This window comes from Vanessa atalanta, chromosome 14 (genome assembly GCF_905147765.1).
Source record: "Vanessa atalanta chromosome 14, ilVanAtal1.2, whole genome shotgun sequence".
NCBI classification, from domain to species: Eukaryota; Metazoa; Arthropoda; class Insecta; order Lepidoptera; family Nymphalidae; genus Vanessa; species Vanessa atalanta.
Window position 1 is genome coordinate 2,289,303 of NC_061884.1, and position 20,416 is coordinate 2,309,718.

The window sequence follows — 20,416 nt, forward strand, 5'->3', positions numbered from 1 at the left end:
TATTTTTTGTTTTAAATTTTTATACTTTTTTATTCTTTTTACTGTGTACCGTGTCCAAATAAACATTTCTCATTTCTCATTAATTATATTATGTAAGAAGAAACTGCAAACTCATCGTAGAATACGAGCGTAAAGTGTTAACGTATCAAAGTGGCATATAACCGTACGAAGTGATTTATACAAAATCACACATCCAATAATCAGGTAAAAACTTATTGATTTATTGGTAAGCCATCTCAGCTCTTTATAATAGTAAAATTCATTTTCTTTCTCAATTACAGATTATAATATACAATCATAGAATAGGAATAGGTAAATAAGCCCATAGTAAAACATACTGATGATTTTTTTTTCGCTTCATTTAATTGATGAATCAAACCTAATTGATTAAACATTTTAGCATTCGTCAAATATTGCCGTCAAATTGAAATTCCGTCACAGAACCACACACCTGGGAAAACATTTGAAAAGGACTAAGAATTCTCAAACAGTCTGTAACGAGACACCAAATTACCTAGGTCAATACTTGCTTTAAAAAATCCACAAATAGATCATCCTAATTTGGAATAAAAATGTATGTTTATGTATAAAAAGTCCACAAGCAATTGAAGGTGGGTCGTGTCGTAACACTGACCAAAACTAGATCGATTATGTGTTGAGATCGCGAAAGCTTAAATTCTATGTTTGGTTCAGATAAGATTCAAACGAGATTCGAACTCGAGCATACATTAATCCTGCAACGTGTACTATGTAAGGAATCATGACCAAATGAAGCTAACACATGCAAGTAAATTAATTGAACCTAGCCTTAGCTTGACCGAAATAAAACGTCCGAGATGGAAATCTGGTTTTTTATCGACGGAATTTGGAACGTTTAGAATTGTTAATGCCTTTGCCGATACACATTGATATTCCAAATAATGGATGTGAGTCAGTAATGACTCGCAGTCGGTTGAAATGATTGATGGTCACTGATTTTTATGTACTTTTATATGTACCATCGAAGTTTGGATGCATTTTATGTGATAGTTACACTAGTTTGTATGAACTTCGTTTTAATTGTAACATAGGCGGCTATATTGTTCGACCTCTAGACGACACTAATATCCATATAAAAAAAGCAAACTGTTCATGGAACACTTAAAACTTAGCAGTTGGTTTGCATGTATTTATATGTTTGTTGCATTAGATATATAAATTAATATACTACGCAAATTACAGGATTAATATTATTTATTTACACTTTAAGTTTAGTTATGTTATATAATGAGACCAAATCTTTCATTTCCTTGAAATGTCTTATTCTTGATACACTTACAGCGTTGTAAGTATATAATATAAGAAAATAGTATAGTTTTAGTAAATAATTCAAATTAAGCATAGAACTCAAAATAATACAAGAACAGTAAATTATAATTTTATTAGCTAATATAAAACCTAAAAAGTTACACAGCTGATATAAATTAAATTTATTTTATGTCACTTTTATGAAATGCAATGAGATAATTAGCTTAGATTATTTAGGTATCCAGATAGAGAGTCGCATTACAAAATAACTAAAACAAACGATCAAGCTTTACCATCTCGGTGACAGTAAAGCATGACATTCAAACGTCTTTCTGGAATGCGTGTACATAGTGGCCATCGATTAGCCACTATTTTTATCAACGCGTTCTCAGCTTGGACAATTTATCTGAACATATAAAAAATCAAAGATAATTAGTACGTTTTTTAACATGGCAATGAATCATTTTATTTTATTTTCCTTTCTAATATTATAATAGAAAATTGTCGTAAGATATGTACATCATACGCTTGCTCGCATATGGCTTGAAATATGAACCCATTTTAAATGGCAAAAGGATTTTTATCAAAGTGCTATTTTACATGATATATTTTACCAATATTATATTTAAAGCACTTCAAACATGTAATTTAAAATAATGACACGATGCGATGATGATAATGATAAATATGATATGGTCTATAGATTTTTTTTAAAAATATTGTTACAATAATGCCAACATTACAATATGGCCAATGGACGATCACATAACGATTAAAATTTAATATTTACCAAACTCCAACATTTTGACATATTTTTACTGCTACTAAAACTAAAATAAATAAATAATTTAGCACCTATAATTAAAATCATTCAGTCTCATTGTCGCCGCTGCTCAGTTCGAATGCATCCTCAGTCTTCTCTGTAGTTTCTTCAACTTCTTCGACTTCCTCCGGTACTTCCGTAGCATTAGTCGCTGGTGTTGTCATACTTTCTGGAACGTTCTCACAATGTTTCCCGCTGATTCCGGAGGGACATTGACACCTAAAGTAGCCATCTCCAGATTCCAGAGATTGACATTTACCACCGTTCTTACAAGTATCAGGATTCTTTTCACAAAAATTGAGCTCTGAAAAGAAAAATGTGATGATTAATATACAAATCGTTTTTTTTATATATTCTCTAATAACACCCTTAAAAGACCTACCTTCATCACAGAGCATGCCGCCCCAACCGTTCTCACAGATGCACTCCCAAGGCCGGTTGCAGGTGCCATGCACGCAGCCGGGGTAGCGATGGCATTGAGCGCACGTCGGTCCCGTCCAGCCCACCTTGCATCGGCACTCACCTGGCCGCCGGCAGTAACCTCGCTCGCTGTGGCAACCCGTTGAGCACAATGCTATACGAAATAAAAAAAAAATGTATTTTTTTCATGGTATAAATACTATGATAAAGGAAAACATAGATTAACTCGCCACAATAAAAAAAAAAAAAACAGAAATAATTACATTTTTAGTAAATATTAAATATAAATCAAATTATTTTTATTTTATGCAAAATACATTCCTTAATAGTTTGCTGAGCTTTTATTCTAATTATTTAAGGGATGTCCTATTTTTACTTAAGATTAATTAGCCTTGGATATATAACTTATATAATGCCAGAAGTAATTATACGATCAACTTACGGGTCTGGCACAACAATCCAGTATAGCCAGGCAGGCATTTGCACTCTAGCGGCTTATCGCAATATCCATGTTGGCAGCCCGGTAACGTCTGGCACGAGCGACACGTCGGCCCGGCCCAACCCAATCGGCAACGGCACTCGCCCGGGGACTCACAGTAACCACGAGTTGGGTGACAATCGGAACGACAGATTGCTACAACAAAATATATATAATTATTTTAATAATGTTTAATCTTGTAAACATAGGTCAATAGTAAGATAATTTTAATTCAGACACGACACTAATAACAACATAAAGTTTTAGGACTGGAATGAGGATTTCATGAAAAGCGTTTTATTTATATTTATCTGGGCTTATTAAGGCGATCATTTACGTTCCTATTTATAAAAAAAAAGTATATAGTCAAGTTTTTTCTTTCGATTTAAATTAACACTCGTAAAGCAAATAATAAATATATTCTAAGCATGTATATTGTATACTCACGCTCAGAACAGAATATCCCATCCCAGCCATCCCTGCAGATGCATTCGAAGGAAACGTTACAGTAGCCACGCTGACAGCCTGGTAGAGGTATGCATTTGTTGCATCGCTCACCGTAGAATCCTAACTTACACCGACATTCTCCTGGCCGTTTGCAGTAACCTATTTAAATGCAAACTCTAAGCTTAATACTCCGAAAAATATATAAAAAAGTAAGAAGTGTTCCGAGAAATTGGATTCAATTTAAATAGGGTCGAGTAAATAAATGGACATTTGCAATTCTTAATTTAAATTAAATTGCTTTTTATTTGACATTTCATTTAATTGAGTTAGAAATACAACAAAATGCTTGTAATATGTTTGTGTTGGAAATACCTTGCAATGGATCGCAGCCCTTTTTGCAAGTTGGCACGTCGCAGAGATCGCCCTGCCAGCCAGGCAGGCACTTCGGCTCTCCTTTGTCATCGCACACATAGTGGCTGTGTTCGCTCTGCACCGACGGCAACTCGCACGCCTGGACACTCTTCTGATATAGAGCCGGCTAATAGGGGTGAGTGAAAGAACATTTACATGCTTTGTGGACGTGCAAACAACACATATTACTGAGACATGCTTTGTGAATTGTTAAAGGAGTTGCGTGTAAGAAGTTTTAGTGATTGTGGCCAATAAAACTGGATTGGATAAAAACCTTTTCTGATAACAAAGATAAAAGGATTAATTAAAAGAAACTTAGAAATTATTTTGTGCACGTGCTAAATTTATACGTTTCGGATGATCTAAATATATTATTGCACGTAGTTTCTATTACACTTTAAATATTTAAATATAAGTTATACATTAGTACTTCGATGTAATGAAACCTACTTTTACAATATTATTAATTCTGTTCATTAAAGTAAAGTTATAATAACAGATTTAATAATTTTACTTATTAAGATAACTAATTGAGAATGTAGATGTGTAAATAATAAAATTAGCGGATTAAAAAACTATTAATAACACAATATTTTAGGAGCATGCTCAGTGTTAATTGTTAATAAATACAATAAGTAATGTGTAAAGTTGGAATAAAACTAAGAAAGTATTATTTTAATTTTGGAAACTATATAAATAAGACCTCGAGTTTTGTTTAACATTTTATCAAATATTTTATATAAAAAATTATTAGAGTCGATTCGTTTCGCATAAAAAATATTTGGTATGCGAAATTATATTATAGTAATTGTAAAGTAAATACTTTACAATTACAGAATTAATTCGTAATCGTAATTGGTCGTTTCAGTAATTTTTAAGCTTATTAAAAAAATGTTACTGTATTGTATCTTGCCTCACACGAAAGTGCCGATATAAATGTAACACAGCGCTTCTATTCACAATGACAAAAAAAAAAACCGTTCACTTTACTGCTAAACTAACGATCAACATCGGTAAAACCCAGTATTCCTTTAAACCCATCAGGATGTCAACAGTGAGTCACTAAAGGAACTTTCTAATAACGTGAAAGCAACGCGAAAGTGTGTCGCGAGAAATCGCACTCAAAACAAATGTTTATCTACGGAGAGTTATAAAATTAATATACCACAAATTGCCGTGACAATAACCTTATTCAAATATATTGTTACTTCTTTTATAAGGAACATGTATACAATAGTAAATGTATATGTTTCTGTGAAAAAAACTATATATTTGTTCGGCTAACTGCAATTACATCTGCAAATGTTTGTTACGATTTTTTGATTATACTATTATTATTATAATTCACATATTTCTCAATATATAAGATAAATCTAAATGCGTGTTGCAATTAAAAAATTCTAATACCGATTAACTTATAATACTATGTAAATTTTAAATTAGCTATAATAAATCTGAGCGATCGATACCAATAAAGTGCAATCATAAATAAATACTAGTCTTCGACTAGTGGTCAAAATTCACCCGTAATATATATAGAACATTTTCGAGAAAAACATAATACATGCTTATTTCGATTGTTTTTTTTTTTAATTTATTAATAACTGAAGCTAAAGTAAAGCTCGTAATAGCTGCAAGAAAAACAAAAAAAAAAAAATGGTGAACAAAACGAGAAACAAAACGTACTGAATTGTTTTGTAATTGTCAATTTATAGATATCGTTTCTCGAGACAAAGTATAAGTCTAGTGTGTTTTGTCGATGAAAAACAATTTACATAATGTTGATTTATAAAAGCGCGGATATTTTCAAATTCTTACGTAGACACTAAAAACACGCTACACATTTCCCGAGGATACTGACCAACTATGGTAAATAGCTAATGTAATTCAAATTATTTCGCGGATAAAAATGTTTCGTTAGTTGAAGTTGCGACTAAGTTGAAGGCGAATATATTAACATGTATTTGCAAATCAATTACGTCTTTGTAACATGCATAAACACATGAGAGCCCTTTACTTAGTTTTTATAAAATGAGATTTAAAATATAATTAAACTGTTATATAAATTATATTAGGGAGTTAAATCATGCAATTGATTTTTAAACATATTAGAAGCATACTTCTCCGAAAATAGTATAGTTTTTTTTTTATTTATTATTATTTACGAGGTGCATTAAGTTTTAGCTAAGTAACCTCTTTCAAACTTACCTGTTTTTTCCACTTCGGTATAATATATTTAGCTGGCAACACCACCGGTGTTACACAACATATAACGACGACTATGATCAAATTATTCATTTCTTAAACTCACTTTGAATTTTTACGTACAAATATGTACAGTTATTTTTTTTTTAATTTTAAATCATTCTTAATTTAAAAACCGTTAAATATGGCGACTTATTTGATGGTATCGTTGAGCGTCAATGCGGTAATGAGTAAGATGCAGATGGCGATGCGTTTGATGCGCGCTAGCGCAGACGTTGTACTGTTAGTCGTGTTATTGAACTTGAATCGAGAGAGGCTACTTTCGCCGGCTAAGGCTCCGAAACTTTCTGTTTATGACACATGTAATAATCATATTTATACACAACCTGTACTATAAAAACAACTCAAAGTCGTAAAATTTGATTAATATATTAATTTAATATATAAAATTCTGGTGCAATGTTATGGATATTTTATAAATGAAAGTTAGAACAGTAAGTTACTAATCTGATTGTGATTGGTTAAATCTGATTGTCTGCCTTAAGACATTGACATTATTAAAAATATAAACCGCCCTTATAGCGCCAGCAAATGAAAACAACAAACATGAGAATTAAGATGAAATTTCATTCCATATCATCAAATATATAATATCACAAAGTTTTGCTATTTGACAGTAGTAGAATTAATGACTAGGCTGTACCCAGATAGGTGAATGTGCTCAAAGCCCTACCTTCCCAGTATGTAAGGTTTTCTGCATTATTTTTAGACAAGTCTGAAAAAAAAATTTACTCATATTTTTATTATTTCATTATAAACTGGCATTATCAAAGATACAATAAAATAATACAATAACGTTAATACAAATAAGGAAACACAATTTAAACTGTCATTAGTGATGTCTGTAAAATATTGCAAAATACTAAAAATTAGCTAGTTAATAAACGCTCCCTTCGTGGCCGATTTTGACCTCATCTGAAGATTATTACGATACGACTGGGCTTAATAAAGTTTGCGAAACTAGGTGAATTTCTTGTTGTAAAGGAAATATCATATTTAATGTTTGTAATACCTTACATTTCCTTATAAGTAACACAGTTTAAAAGCACACACACATACACACTTATTTAATAATAAAAGAGTTGATGAACATCAAGTTAAAAAGTATTTCCATATATTTATTGTATTACAATTACTTTCAATCCAAAAAACTATTAGACGACATCGCCAGCTCTACCTTTATTTTTTCACGTAATTCAAAACCTTCTAGAAGCTACCCTGGCTCCTGGTGATAGTTTTTTTTTAATACTGTTACGCCGACGGGTAAATGGCCCTGATAGTTAGTCACTACTGCCCATAGACAATGGCACCGTAAAAAATATTAACCATTTCTTACATTGCCAGTGCGCCCCAATCTTGGCAACTAAGATATATTGTGCCCGTAATTACAGTGTAATGTGCTCACTCACCTTTCAAAGTGACACAACAATACTAATTAATTATTGCAGTTTGGCAATGAAATAAATGACAAATGGTTGGTAACCTAGTAATGATAGCTTTGAGGGAATTTTACACACTAAAACCCCAGCGATAGTCGTCCTCGATGTGGCTTGGAGAAGCTCGTTTTCATATTAGGCACTCCTGCTCGTAGTTTAGCGGAGAACTCCTCGAAGGGAGAAAGGTAATTAGTACTATTTGGAATCATACCATACCAATCGGGATTAGTTTCCTGTATACTGATAAATAAAAGCAGCACATATAATCAGATAGCAGCCATTCCTATTCTTAATAAAAATTTTTTTTTTTCATTTTTTTATTTTACAAATTTCTTCGAAATAGCTCGATCGATTGACCCCAACCGAACGCAGATCTGTCAGTCGATTCGTTCTTCACAAACACATCAATACGGCTTCATAGAACCTCAAAACATGCAGATCCGATGAGAACTCGATTCGATTCGAAAATCGAGATGAAAACAATAAACAAAATGCAGGCAGTTGAAAAAGAAAAGATTATCTATGGCAACAACTAGAACAATAATTGAATAAAAATAAATATTTATCTGTAGCTGGAAGAACAGTTAAATTTAACATTCACTTTTGATCCACTATACAATACTGACTTAACGGATTTTATATGGACTTAATATTTAAAAATAAAACGAATAATTAGGCAAGTAGGTCGTTTGTAAATTTGTTATTTTTTTTACGTACGCACATTACAGTAATCAGCAGTTATACATTGTATTGAAAGAAAAATATCTGGATTTGACTTGATCTGCTCACAATAAACATACCGTGATCTAAATATTAGATCACGGTATATTTATTGTATAGTGTAAAATTTTAAAACATGATCCCGTTGACTTAACGGGCCTATGTATTACAATTTTACAGGACAACCTATCAAAATTAGTGTTTGACTTGATAAAGATCTTCAATGAAAATCACAAACAATCTTAGTCTCATCGAGCTAAATGAATAGCTGTGTTATTCCAATTATATCGATTACATAATACTATATAAGTTATTCAGAAAAAATATTCTTCTTCAAAATGAAAGACTTTATAATGAATTTGATGAGAATAAGACTTACGTTGGTGATTGTTCGTAATACGCTGTTGTTCTCTAAGCGTGTAAGCCCCGAATGTAAATGATGAATATGTGATGCTAACATAAAATCAGATATTGAAGAAAGTATAAGAGACCTAGATATTTAGAAATCTCTATAACAACTGACTTAATCTCTTTTGTGTATAACTATCACTATTGAATTGTTAGTCTTGTTTAGCTATGCTGATTTTAACAACAGAGTCATAGACTTTTAACATAGACTTCTGGCGCGTCAAAGATATACCTTCTATAGAAAAAAGCAATGGAAAAAGTTTATTTGCAAAAAGGTCATAATTTATCGAATTCGACTTACGGAATCATTACATATATATTGTATAATTTTCAATCTAAATAATACTTGTCTACGTTGTTTTGTTAAAAAAAAACCAACTAAGTCGAATTTCATGAAAATGTTCAACACTTTTAACATATTGAGACGCGTTGAAAGTGTTTTTCTTATAAGTATGATTCACTTTTGTAGCAATACTATTAATAAGTAAAGATAATTGCTATCTATACATAGTATAAAACAAAGTCGCTTGTACCGCCGTGTTTACGCTTAGATCTTTTGAATTACGCAAATATGGAATTTGCCGACTCTTACGCCTCAAGCGACCTCTTGTCTCTTTCGTGTGTGAGGTATTTTCTCTATTAATTTTGTCTTTTTTTATACCAATCTTCTTTTGTTATTTTAGTTTCATTTTTAATTGTTATTCCCGAATATATTAACTTGTTTTAAAAAATATAATTTAAAAAAAAATTAAACTTTTTCAATATTGTTCATTCAAATAATCTTAAAAAATATTAATTGTTCATGTCTCTATTTTTTACACAATGTAACTTGTGTAAAAAACTGTAAAAAAATTACTAAATGGAAACTAGTTTGAAAATGCTTAAAAACATTTTCGTGTAAAAAGTCTTACTAATAATAGATTTTAACGGCGTCACTGTACAGAGATTATCAATATTATTTAAAATATTTCTTATGCGATGGAATGGGAAACTAAATAAAATATCACTTATGTATTTCAAAGTATTTATTTAATCATTATTTATATTACTTTATTATATACACTAAAGCTATATACACTCAGTTTAGGTCCATATTAAAATATTTATTACATCGTTCAAAAGCTTCGAATACAAACATTCAATAAATTGATAACACGATAACGGCTGGGAGAAGACACACATGTGTATAATAGCAATAATACAGGATGTAAACAAAAAACTCTTTGTTGAAAAAAAATCTTAAATTAATTAAAATTGTAAAAAAATAATCATTGTGAAGAGCTCTTTATTTAACCACTCAAACGAAGAATATAAAAATATACGAAAGTACATAGTCGATATTGTTTAAATATAAACAATTCATCGTAAACTAAAAAAAACTAGTATAATATTAATATTAAAATTAAATCATACTTTAAAACATGGCGTGAAAATAAATGACTTCATCTGGATTAATAATTTAAATAAAACTTGTATAAGAATAATGCTAAGAAATAAAATAAGAATTATCTGATCTCAAGTGAAACCGAACCAAAATACTGTCTAGAATAAATCTCTGAGAATAATGTTTAGGAGATAAGGCCTAAGCCACACATACGAATACAACAAAAGCTATCAGATTAGTAATCCATAATCAGCGGTCACATCTTTGTTCATCGATATAATTTACTTCAGACGTGTAGAACAAACCTATTCGTAATTAATATAAGGAATGTTAAGACAGACACAAGAACTTGCATAAGCGTTACTCCCAGCCTTACAATAAATTGCTACGCGAATACAAACTTTATTACCAACGAATAAAGATACATATTACGTGAATATATGTTTAAATGTTATAATTGGTCTTGGAATAAGGCTTAATTTGTACGGTAGCACAATTTCTTATCTAGAGTACTGTAACCACGATCATTTTCAAATTGGTACAAACATTTCTTTAGTATTATTAATAAAATTAAAATTTCTAGAACATTTTGACACATATTTGTATTAGTAAAAGTAAAAAGTTTTGTGACTAAGTAATATTATTAATTAAAAAATTTCGAAAATACATTCAAAATCACTATAAATAAATACACCAAATTTGAGACATTAAAGAAAATAAAAAAAAAATACAATAAATATTATATATTATAATTCGTTAGAAAAATCAGATCATAATGAAAAATGAGATTAGTTTTTTTTTCTAGCGTTACATTAAATGCATTAAAACTTTAATTTACCTAATTCCTAGTAAACCATACCGGATTTCTCTATCAAACCCCCGAGTCACCTTGTTTCCAGTAATAATAATAAAAAAACTTAAATTAGTAAACCTAGGAATGAGGGTATTTTTCACTATAGCAACAATAATTAACAAATTTATCAACTAACAATTTTTTCAATCTCAATAAGTATGACGTATTATAGTCATCGCAGGTTAACCGTAATTTGAGTACGTTCGAGAACTTTCTAGAGCCCTCCGGAAGAAGGTGGGCTTTAGAAGGTGCGATAATGTCCGAGTATCAAACACACCGTCGTACTACTAAATAGTAATTCGATTTATTAATAATAACACGTTCACAAACATTGAAAAGTAATAATAACACGTCCAAGCCTATTTTTGCTCAACGCTGAACGGAAAATTAATGAACGTATGAGATGCCCACACTAATCCGAGTAAAATTATCTAAAATCGGGCATCGAAAGCTTCATCCAATACCGAAGATATATAATAATATAATAAATTATCGGTCGAATACGAATTCCCTTGGCGCACTGTCTAATAGATTATTAATTCTATGACAGTAAAAAAACATTAAAAGACTGATTATAAACGCGCAAAGTTAAATATTTAAGAGGAATGTAATGTACTAAGCTGAAATATAGAGTTTCATATATCAGGAGTTTCCACCGAAAATCATTTAAACTATATCAAAATTAATGATAACAAATTCATTTTTGATATAAAAACTTAAATAAAGCATAACCTCTTTCAGTGCATCGTAAATGAGTAAAATTGAAATGACAATTCTATGAGTTGATACATTATTTTGAGTAAACAAATTATACTAGAAACGTATACATTACTCCAAAAACTTCCACAATACACACAATTCTGTATAAAAGTATGGTTTGAATAACATAGCGTTAAGTAAGTTTTAGGCCTATTTAATTTATAATTAGAGCAAATCGTGTCAGGCCATTTAGTTGATAGGGTTCCGCATCCCGACATAATACAATACACACAAGAACTCAAATGCGTAATTTCATAAAAAGAGGACCAATAACCCTTAACAAAAAATAATTACTTCATGTAAATGTCACTTACAGTATTCGAATCGATAATACTTTACAAGGATTTTACAAATACCATCAGACATAAATAATAATAACATACAAATTACTCGTTTGAATACGGAACCCTAAGCTTTTGTTATATATTCGTAACGTTCTTCGAAAAGAGAACCAAGTCTATTCAAGAATTCAGGTTGCATTCAGAATATTGTTAAATGATAGAATTAAATGATAAAATAAATATAAAATAATTAGTATCTAGATTTTAAATAAATAATATAACAGATGATGACAGACTGAGAAAGATTTCATACTGTGCAGCCATCTAATATATAAAATTACATTTTTGTAATATTTGCTATACGCGCAATGCTCCGGTTAAGTATAGTATTGTTTTTTTTTTCACTTCTTGAATTTCAATAACAATCATGCTGGACATATTGTAGGGCAAAACTGGCACACTTTTTATCCTTTACTTCCATAATCCGATGGGACCGGATATAATTAATTCACAGGACCAACAGCGTGACGTGCTTTCCGAGACGCGAGAGTGTAAATATCACTAATTTACTAAGAATTCATACAGAAAACCCAATATTCTTTTTGTAGCCCGGCATTGAAGCCAGAACCAGGATCTTCAGTTTTATAGCTGGCCACTAGAGCAACAAGGCAGACAAAATAATTTGTTTAAAATTTAAGTCTCTTTCTGGTATGAGACATTTCTTAAATTTCGTCAATCTGCCAACGACTTCTTTATACATTTACATACATCGGATTACATGAATCCAAGCAAGATAGTTCAACAAAACAAAAAACTATGACATTTCAAAAAGCCTTGTACTAAAATATATATCCTGATTTTTTTTCAGTTACATACATAACATACATACACAACAGTAAAATTCCGATGATCCGGACATCCAATTATCTCTTATGTCATACCTGTAATTTACCACACAAAGACACGTTGTGATGCGTTCATTCCTGCCTCTGATCGTGCACTACCTCTTACTTATTTGGGTAGAAAGTATTTCATTTTTTTAATAACGATCAAAAAACAAAAATTGATAAAAATGTCTATATCGTTTGATTCGTCTTTGATACCGGATAATCAAGATCCTACTGTATTAATAAATCCGTGATCACATTATAGTTTAACATGGATTATGAAAGATTTAAAATACATCACAATAAACGAATGGCAATGATAGATAGCTTTGATGGATTTTTGTTTATTAGTATTAACCATAGACACTAATGAATTGCATAAATCCTTTCACAAATAGACTTTCGGAAACAAAATTTATTGACATTGTATTTCTCGTTTTATAATTGGCACTACCGGTCTATCACAATCGGTTTTGGTCAGCGATGAGTCCATAGAAAACCTATTGAATAATCGTTAATGCTGTCTTGTGCATAAATTCAATTAAATGCAATTCAATTTGAACCTAAAACCATACAACGTAAAGTCGAATATCGTCTAAGCTACGTGCAATAACTCACTCATACATGTGTAAACGAATTTGAACCGTAACATTAAGATCACAAGGCTTAATATCAACTAAAGTCTAGCGTTATAATTCGGCTAAGCAGTGCAATCAATTGATTCATAAGTCTTTCTGTCGCGTGTCCGGGTACTGCGGCACGTGCTTGTAGTCGGGGAACGAGTACAGCACCAGGTGGTCCGCCGTTTTGTACCACGGTATTAGACCGTTCTGGAAAAAAGAAACACATTTTACATTTAGTTTTGTTTACATATACAGTGGACTCCCGGTAATCCGACACCTCCTTATAATCAAACATGTCTATTACTATTTGTTGCGTATTTAGGTTTATGCGTACGTTTAAACGTCAATATTTGTCTATGGAATGATTTGACGTATGACGTACTTCCATTTTCTCTTCCCTTCTGGTGTGAGCCGCGGTAACGTGTGTTGTGTGAGTGCGCCGCACTTTTGAAATTAGCTTGTGTAACGGACTTATCCTTCTCCTGTAATATCACCCATCCCTTTGGCTGTGTTCTTCGAGTGTATGAAGACCAAGGGAGCGCTCCCAAGAAGAACGTGTCTTCAAAAGTCACAGCCCAGTTTTGAGGCCCCTTTTATAAAAAATCCCTACTATTGGGGGCCTTACTCTTAGGCAGTACTCTATAATCCGACAAATTCGATAGTCCGACAATGCCCTTGAAAACGATTGTCGGATAACCTGGGGTCCACTGTATTTATCTCCACAAAGCAATAGGCCATGTCATGCTTTTCTTTAATTATATTAAAACAAAGTAACTTTCTATATTAATATTATAATTGCAAAAGAAACTCTGTCTGACCATCTGTCTATTGCTCTTTCAGGACCAAACCGCTGAACATTGGGATATTGTGCACACTTGTTTGGGTATATTTGAATGGGTTATGGGGTATTAATATTATTAAAATAACCGATTATAATGGGATTTAAATTACACAATCCAGAAAACTTACCACATTAGTGCGCTTGTTCGTCCCTCTACCGAAGCCGTTCCAGTGATTACCAGCTATGCCGATTAAGTCTCCGACCTGAAGAAATTTCTTACATTAACTTTTTCACGTAGATTAGTCCTTATTTAATTAAATAAAATCAAAGTGTACTCTATGCAAGTAAAGTCTTGTGAGCACTTTTAAATCATATTACATGATTAAATTAAATTTAAAATCCACCGATTCGGAATGTATATTCTACTGAGAAATACCGGCAAGAATTCAGCAATTACTTATTTCTGAGAATTATTTACATATATAATAATTGAATTATTTAGAAACGAATACTATCATATAAGAATTTTATCCTTCTATCGCCTTACTACCGGCTTCGCACGGGTGTACTTAACGAATGAAGAAAACGGCAACTACGCATGGCAAGAAAATAAGAATTATTTTATGTTATGATGTTTATTTATTTATATAAGTACGTCATAAATGAGAAATATGAATGATATAAAAGTCGCAATTTTACCGGGTAACAGATATTAAAATTTTCTGAAGTACTCATTTGAATGACAGTGTAAATTATATTTTTTATCTATATTATACTTGTGTTAATTGGGTACTCTGTACTATAAGGAATACTGTGTTTATTGGTCTATGTTACCTGGTCTATCCTTATAAACATTACTATTCAACATCCAGTATTAACAGTATTTAACATCGAACGGGCAATAATTGATACAAATGTCCGGTCACCTGCACAGATATCTCCTGGGCGCCGCGGGCGGCGTGCGCCATGACGGCGCGCCGGTCGTGCGCGTTCTGGCCGCCGAAGTAGTAGATGTCGTCCAGCGAGTAGAAGCTGTCCGACGCGTCGGCGCGGTTGGTCTGCATCATCTCGTACGCCACGCGCCCCACCTGCGCCCGCGGGCTATTGGCTCGGGCGCGACCTCTCGACCCGACGCGGTCGGAAGGAGTTCGGGCTCGGGGCCAACCGATACGACAACAACTTTTCATCGGCAAGACCTGGGATTCGAACCCAGAACCTCGGGATCTGTAGCCTTATATCTGATACGAGTCAACGACACAATATACAGAATCAAGAAGGGAATAAAAGGACGAGTTACATTAATCGTCTGGTATCTACTCAAATTGGCTGACTCGATACTTTAGTGGATAGCCAGTAAGCCTGCAGTAAAAGGCGAGGCAAATGCAAGGCTTCTGTAGGAAGTTTTGAATCGTCACGTTACATGATTGAATTAGAAGCCATCATAGATCAGACTATATATTCAACCGAGAAAATCCGGTGAGTAAGTAATAATTGAAACGGTAAAAGTTCTCGTAAAGTGCGTGCGCATGTGTATGAGTGTGTGCGTGCGTGTGCGTGCGTGTGCGTGCGTGTGCGTGCGTGCGGGCTCCGACCTGGCTGCTGAAGGTGCACACGAGGTAGTCGCAGAGCGCCAGCAGGTGCAGGTCGACGAGCAGGCCGGTGAGCGACAGCGGCGTGTAGCGGCGGTGCGTGGCCGCCGTCTTGGCGATGGACGGGTCGCCCAGGAACTCGAACTGCGGGTACTTGTTGCGGGCGTCCTCCAGCACCTGCCGCGCAAACGTCGATATTATAGTACTTAATGTGCTCATAGGGAAGTAAATAATCTTTACGGTTAGACGTTTTATATTTAAAACGTCTTTTTCTATCACGAATACCACCAAGGTCACAATTAATATATTTTACGACACTAATCTATCCCAATACTATAACCCAAAAAAAATGGCTGTCCCGAGACGCCGGGCAGATGTGAAACAATATAACATAAAACATTATTTGTAACTAATGAACTAATTAAAAATATCAAATAAAAAAAAGATAAATAAAATGCATATATTTTCATCATAATAATACACATTAACGAACGCGACACATTAACGAGGTGTGTGTGAACACATTGACGAAGAAGGACTGATCCCCAAGGCGCCCCAAATTTCAAACTCTAACATTTACTACTATATTTTACTTCGGTACATATATAATCAATATAAACGTTACATAATAAATAATAACGTATAAATGACTCACGTTAGCGTCGTCCGTGGCTAGGTATACTCGTTTCTTGTCGACGTGCTGCGTGAGTTCCAGTTGCGCGTAGTAGTCCTTTACGTGTAGCATATATTCATCGATGTGGTGGAAGGCCGCTTCTGTTCCCACTTTATCAGTCCTCCTTATATGAACACTATACAAACAGACAAATATCACATGCCACCAATTGCAAGTACTAGCGAGTTCATTTTAATTAAATGTGTTTCTCTTTTTCTGTGGTAAATGCTTTGGAATTAAACCGCAATTATGTATAAAACGCACTGCTTTTAGAGCTTTTTTATTCAAAAAATGTATGCGTGATTTTCTTTTCGTTATTCGTATAGTAAGGTTGCGTTCCATTATGATTCATCAAGACCACCAGAGACCACAAGGGACAACTTACTAAAGAGAGTTTTTGGGCTATCTATCTGCATCCCTATTATAGATTAAAAATCACAATTCTAATAGTCCCTGGCGTAAAACAAATGTTCTTGAAAATGATTAAAAAAACTAGTGTATAAGATACCGTCAATACACGATGGAGTCACAAATGGTAATTTATAAAAGTATCAAGTATGTATCTCACCCTACAATAGGTTTCTTGAAGTTCATCTTGGCTATCGTTTCATTGATAGCCTTCTGCATACCGGTCCTTGGTTTCAGCACATATTTGAGCATTTGACCGATCCACCACGACGACGGATCACCGTTGAAACGAACTATCCTGCACACGGAAACCGTACAGATTATATACTATTTGCAACAATAGGTACCACCTACTCATCAGTTATTCTACCGCCAAACAGCAGTACCCAGTATTGTTGTGTTCCGGTTCCGTTTTCCGGAAGAGTTAGTGAGTTAGTTCTAATGAATTTAACATTAAATTCATCGCAAAAATATAACATTTATTGTAAGTCAGTTGTTAAAGAAAATAATTCAGCTTCTTAGTGTTGATATTGTACTTTCCAATTACTTAGGACTTTCTTCTAGAGTTTTATTATAAGATAAAAGATAGATTATTCGCATATCTAGATAAGAGTCATATTACAAAAGAAACAAACCAACTATATTATCTTGGTGTGAGTGACAGCTAACGTAATACTACTGTACTAGTGTGCGTGTTCTTAACTTAAACAGTTTATCTAGACATGATAATGATCAGACTTAAATTAGTTATGATGATATTTCTTTTATAAATACTACCCATTATGTACTTTAGGAATTTAAATTAATACAATGACGAGATAAAATTCATTTTAAAATTTAATTGTTAAAAATCGAATAACATCAAGAACACTTACTACAGAAGAAAAAATAAGTAAAACCTTTATTTAAAAAATCATTGCAGATTTAATGCCGGAAGACAATCACTGCCAAATAACTTTTAGGTAACCAGAAATATATAAATTCTAATAGAACGGTAAGTAAACCAATAACATACCTGTGAGCTAAATCAGACGGTATCGCGAGAGGTAAGAACTTCGGCTTCTGAGATATCGAATCGATGAACGGCAACGAGACCACTTTTGCGTCGTACGAGGCTGGAAAAGAAAAAAAAAAATCCTTCAAATAATGACCGAATAAGTAACTAAGTATTTACTGCAAAAATAAAACCACACACACTCACACAACAAAACCGATATAATACATATTTTCCATATATTATAATTATAATATGTATATTGAAATGCTTTCGTGTGTACATCTAAATATTTTTTTGTTTATTATTATTGTAAATATACAATTAAATATTTTGTGAATATTTCAAGTGCCTCCCTGTTACCATTTATTGATATCGGGCAACAAAAATGCATAAAATGTGAATATTTCAACAGTCTAGCTATTGCAATTCTTGAGACTGACAGATGGACAGACAGACGGACAGACAGCGAAGTCTTAATAATACGGTCCCGTTTTTACCCTTTGGGTAAAAAGGCAAAGGCGACAAACATTTTGGAGAGAGATATAAAATAAATAACATCCATTACCTGGCCACTGAACAACTTTGTCGTCGTACGCCGAAGTGCAACTATCTGATATGGGATGGAAAACGTACTCCCAGCCCTTGTTGTTGTACCTCCAGCCCTTCGAGTTTAATATCAAGGTCCTCTCGGTGGCGTATGCGAAAATCAGACAATACACTATGTGGTGAAGCTGACAACCGAACCCGCAGCCCTGAAAAGAGGAAAGAGATTTTTTTATTTAGTACAGAATTATATAAGAACAATCTCGAAACTCAACGAAAAAGACGATCGTGAAAAGTCAGTGAGATAAATGCATCATAAACTGTAATAATCATAACATTTAAAGGCAATACTCATCAAACTATCGCATCACCGTAAGTCACCTTATTTTACACTCCACCAGTAAGATAAGAATGAATCTCTTACATAGTAGCACTGCAGTAAAAGAACTGCCTGTAGATCAATGTTCTCTATATTCACCATAGCACTGTCAGAAATATAAACCACATCATACGTATCCGACCTTGAAGAGTAATGATGATGATGTCCAAGCCCGAAGGCCGATATCATACATTCTCAAATAAGAGAAGCCAAACACAGCACATGTTATAATGAACAGGCGTGTTGCACAAACACAAATACCTACACTCAGTATTCGATTAAATTTAAATATCGAATTTATTTTTTATTTTTTTATTCTTTTATATATATATATAGATGATACCTACTTATATACTTCATACCTACTTTTCATATCGGACTGGGTAATCTTTATTACTTCCCGCGTTACTTAAGAATGATGACCTTTGTTTAGATACTATTGTTATTGAGTTTTTATAGAAATGCTATTATTATTTACAAGTTGAATACGAAATTCCAAGTCCATCAGATTGATTATAATTAATTAAGGATTAATAATTAATAAATTATTTTTATAATAATTAATTGTTTATTGATTTAACCTAAACCCAAATCTTCAATAAAACTCAAAAAAATATAAATTATCGTTAAAAATATTTCTTAATTCACGATTACATAAAAATATATAAAATCTTCAATTGGAATCGCAATTTAAACTCAAGTTAACATTTACGGACTATCTGAGTTTCATTGGAGAAATTGAAAAAATACATATGTATATAAGAAGCCTATATATACCGCCTCTCGAATCTAGCTTATGAGGTTGCAGTTCGCGAGATCCACGGTTCAAGTCCAATAAAAAGTTATCTGCCAAGAATTTAGTATCAACAAACGAAATTTGTCTGGTTTGTACACCGTATGAACTCAAGTCGTTATGAAACAAACATATTTAAAAACTAGCTTGTAAAGAATACTTAATATTATTATAATAAAAAAAAAAAAACAAATGCAATAATACAAATAAATGCTTTCCACGCACACAAGTATAGAAAATAGAATAAACGTATACTTGTACGTGTACGTATACGAGAAGTAGTATATTTGTGATAATTTTCAAAACATACAACGTGACGAAATAGGTGATCGACCTGTGGTATATAAATGCATCAAACATTGTATTTGTTTGGTAAGTTAATAAAATCCCGGATGTTTCGTGACCCGTTAGTTTGACGCCACAAATTTTATAAACACCAAAATAGCGTAGCACTAATTGATATCAACTGAGGCAGAATATCGTAATTTTATGAAACCGCTTCGAGAAATTTGAACTATAAGCGAAAGGTCGTAGAACGATAAGCTCAGTTTATGGGCCTCGAATAACTCATTTGGATTATATTTTGAGAACAGTAGTTCAAATACGTATATCAAAGATGCAAATAGTATTTGATATTTTATTTCGATATTTTCAAACAATAATAACGCCTTGTGGAAACATCTTATATATTAATAGAGTAAGCCGATTTCTCTTTGTAAGTCACAATGTCTAGTCTATTAAATCGAAATAAACTTTATTCGAGTCTTTATA

At 32.6% G+C, this 20,416-nt stretch overlaps 2 protein-coding genes across 3 annotated transcripts in view; both read right to left on the reverse strand.

Annotated features, from left to right (window-relative positions):
• Positions 1 to 2,067: 2,067 nt before the first annotated feature.
• Positions 2,068 to 6,236, reverse strand: LOC125068809 (neurogenic locus protein delta-like). 2 transcript variants are annotated; one of them, XM_047678128.1, is made up of 6 exons: positions 6,075 to 6,236; positions 3,828 to 3,966; positions 3,456 to 3,614; positions 2,973 to 3,164; positions 2,493 to 2,684; positions 2,068 to 2,414 (listed from the first exon to the last, which is right to left on the reverse strand). In XM_047678128.1, exons 1-6 carry the CDS (start codon positions 6,162 to 6,164, stop codon positions 2,155 to 2,157), a joined length of 1,032 nt encoding a protein of 343 aa, XP_047534084.1. In that variant the 5' UTR covers positions 6,165 to 6,236; the 3' UTR covers positions 2,068 to 2,154. The 2 variants fall into 2 exon arrangements, with proteins under 2 accessions (XP_047534084.1, XP_047534083.1); XM_047678127.1 differs by having other exon boundaries at positions 2,069 to 2,414; positions 3,828 to 3,993.
• A 6,141-nt stretch (positions 6,237 to 12,377) lies between these two features.
• Positions 12,378 to 20,416, reverse strand: part of LOC125068644 (alpha-(1,6)-fucosyltransferase) — a 30,425-nt gene continuing 22,386 nt past the window's right edge. The window contains exons 6-13 of the mRNA XM_047677901.1: positions 18,496 to 18,682; positions 17,949 to 18,048; positions 17,094 to 17,231; positions 16,508 to 16,661; positions 15,856 to 16,029; positions 15,190 to 15,351; positions 14,452 to 14,526; positions 12,378 to 13,689 (exon numbers count right to left, since the gene is read on the reverse strand). Of these exons, the coding sequence (XP_047533857.1) occupies positions 13,582 to 13,689; positions 14,452 to 14,526; positions 15,190 to 15,351; positions 15,856 to 16,029; positions 16,508 to 16,661; positions 17,094 to 17,231; positions 17,949 to 18,048; positions 18,496 to 18,682 (1,098 nt within the window). The 3' untranslated portion in view covers positions 12,378 to 13,581. The remainder of the gene's footprint in view (positions 13,690 to 14,451; positions 14,527 to 15,189; positions 15,352 to 15,855; positions 16,030 to 16,507; positions 16,662 to 17,093; positions 17,232 to 17,948; positions 18,049 to 18,495; positions 18,683 to 20,416) is intronic.

Bases quoted from the DNA above. Each gene is read 5' to 3' on its own strand.
- LOC125068809 (XM_047678127.1), bottom strand. From the start codon at position 6,164: ATGAATAATTTGATCATAGTCGTCGTTATATGTTGTGTAACACCGGTG. The intron at 3,615-3,827 runs GTATTTCCAACA...GCATTTAAATAG, and splicing joins GGGCTGCGATCCATTGCAAG to GTTACTGCAAACGGCCAGGA. The intron at 2,685-2,972 runs GTAAGTTGATCG...TATTTCGTATAG, and splicing joins TGGATTGTTGTGCCAGACCC to CATTGTGCTCAACGGGTTGC.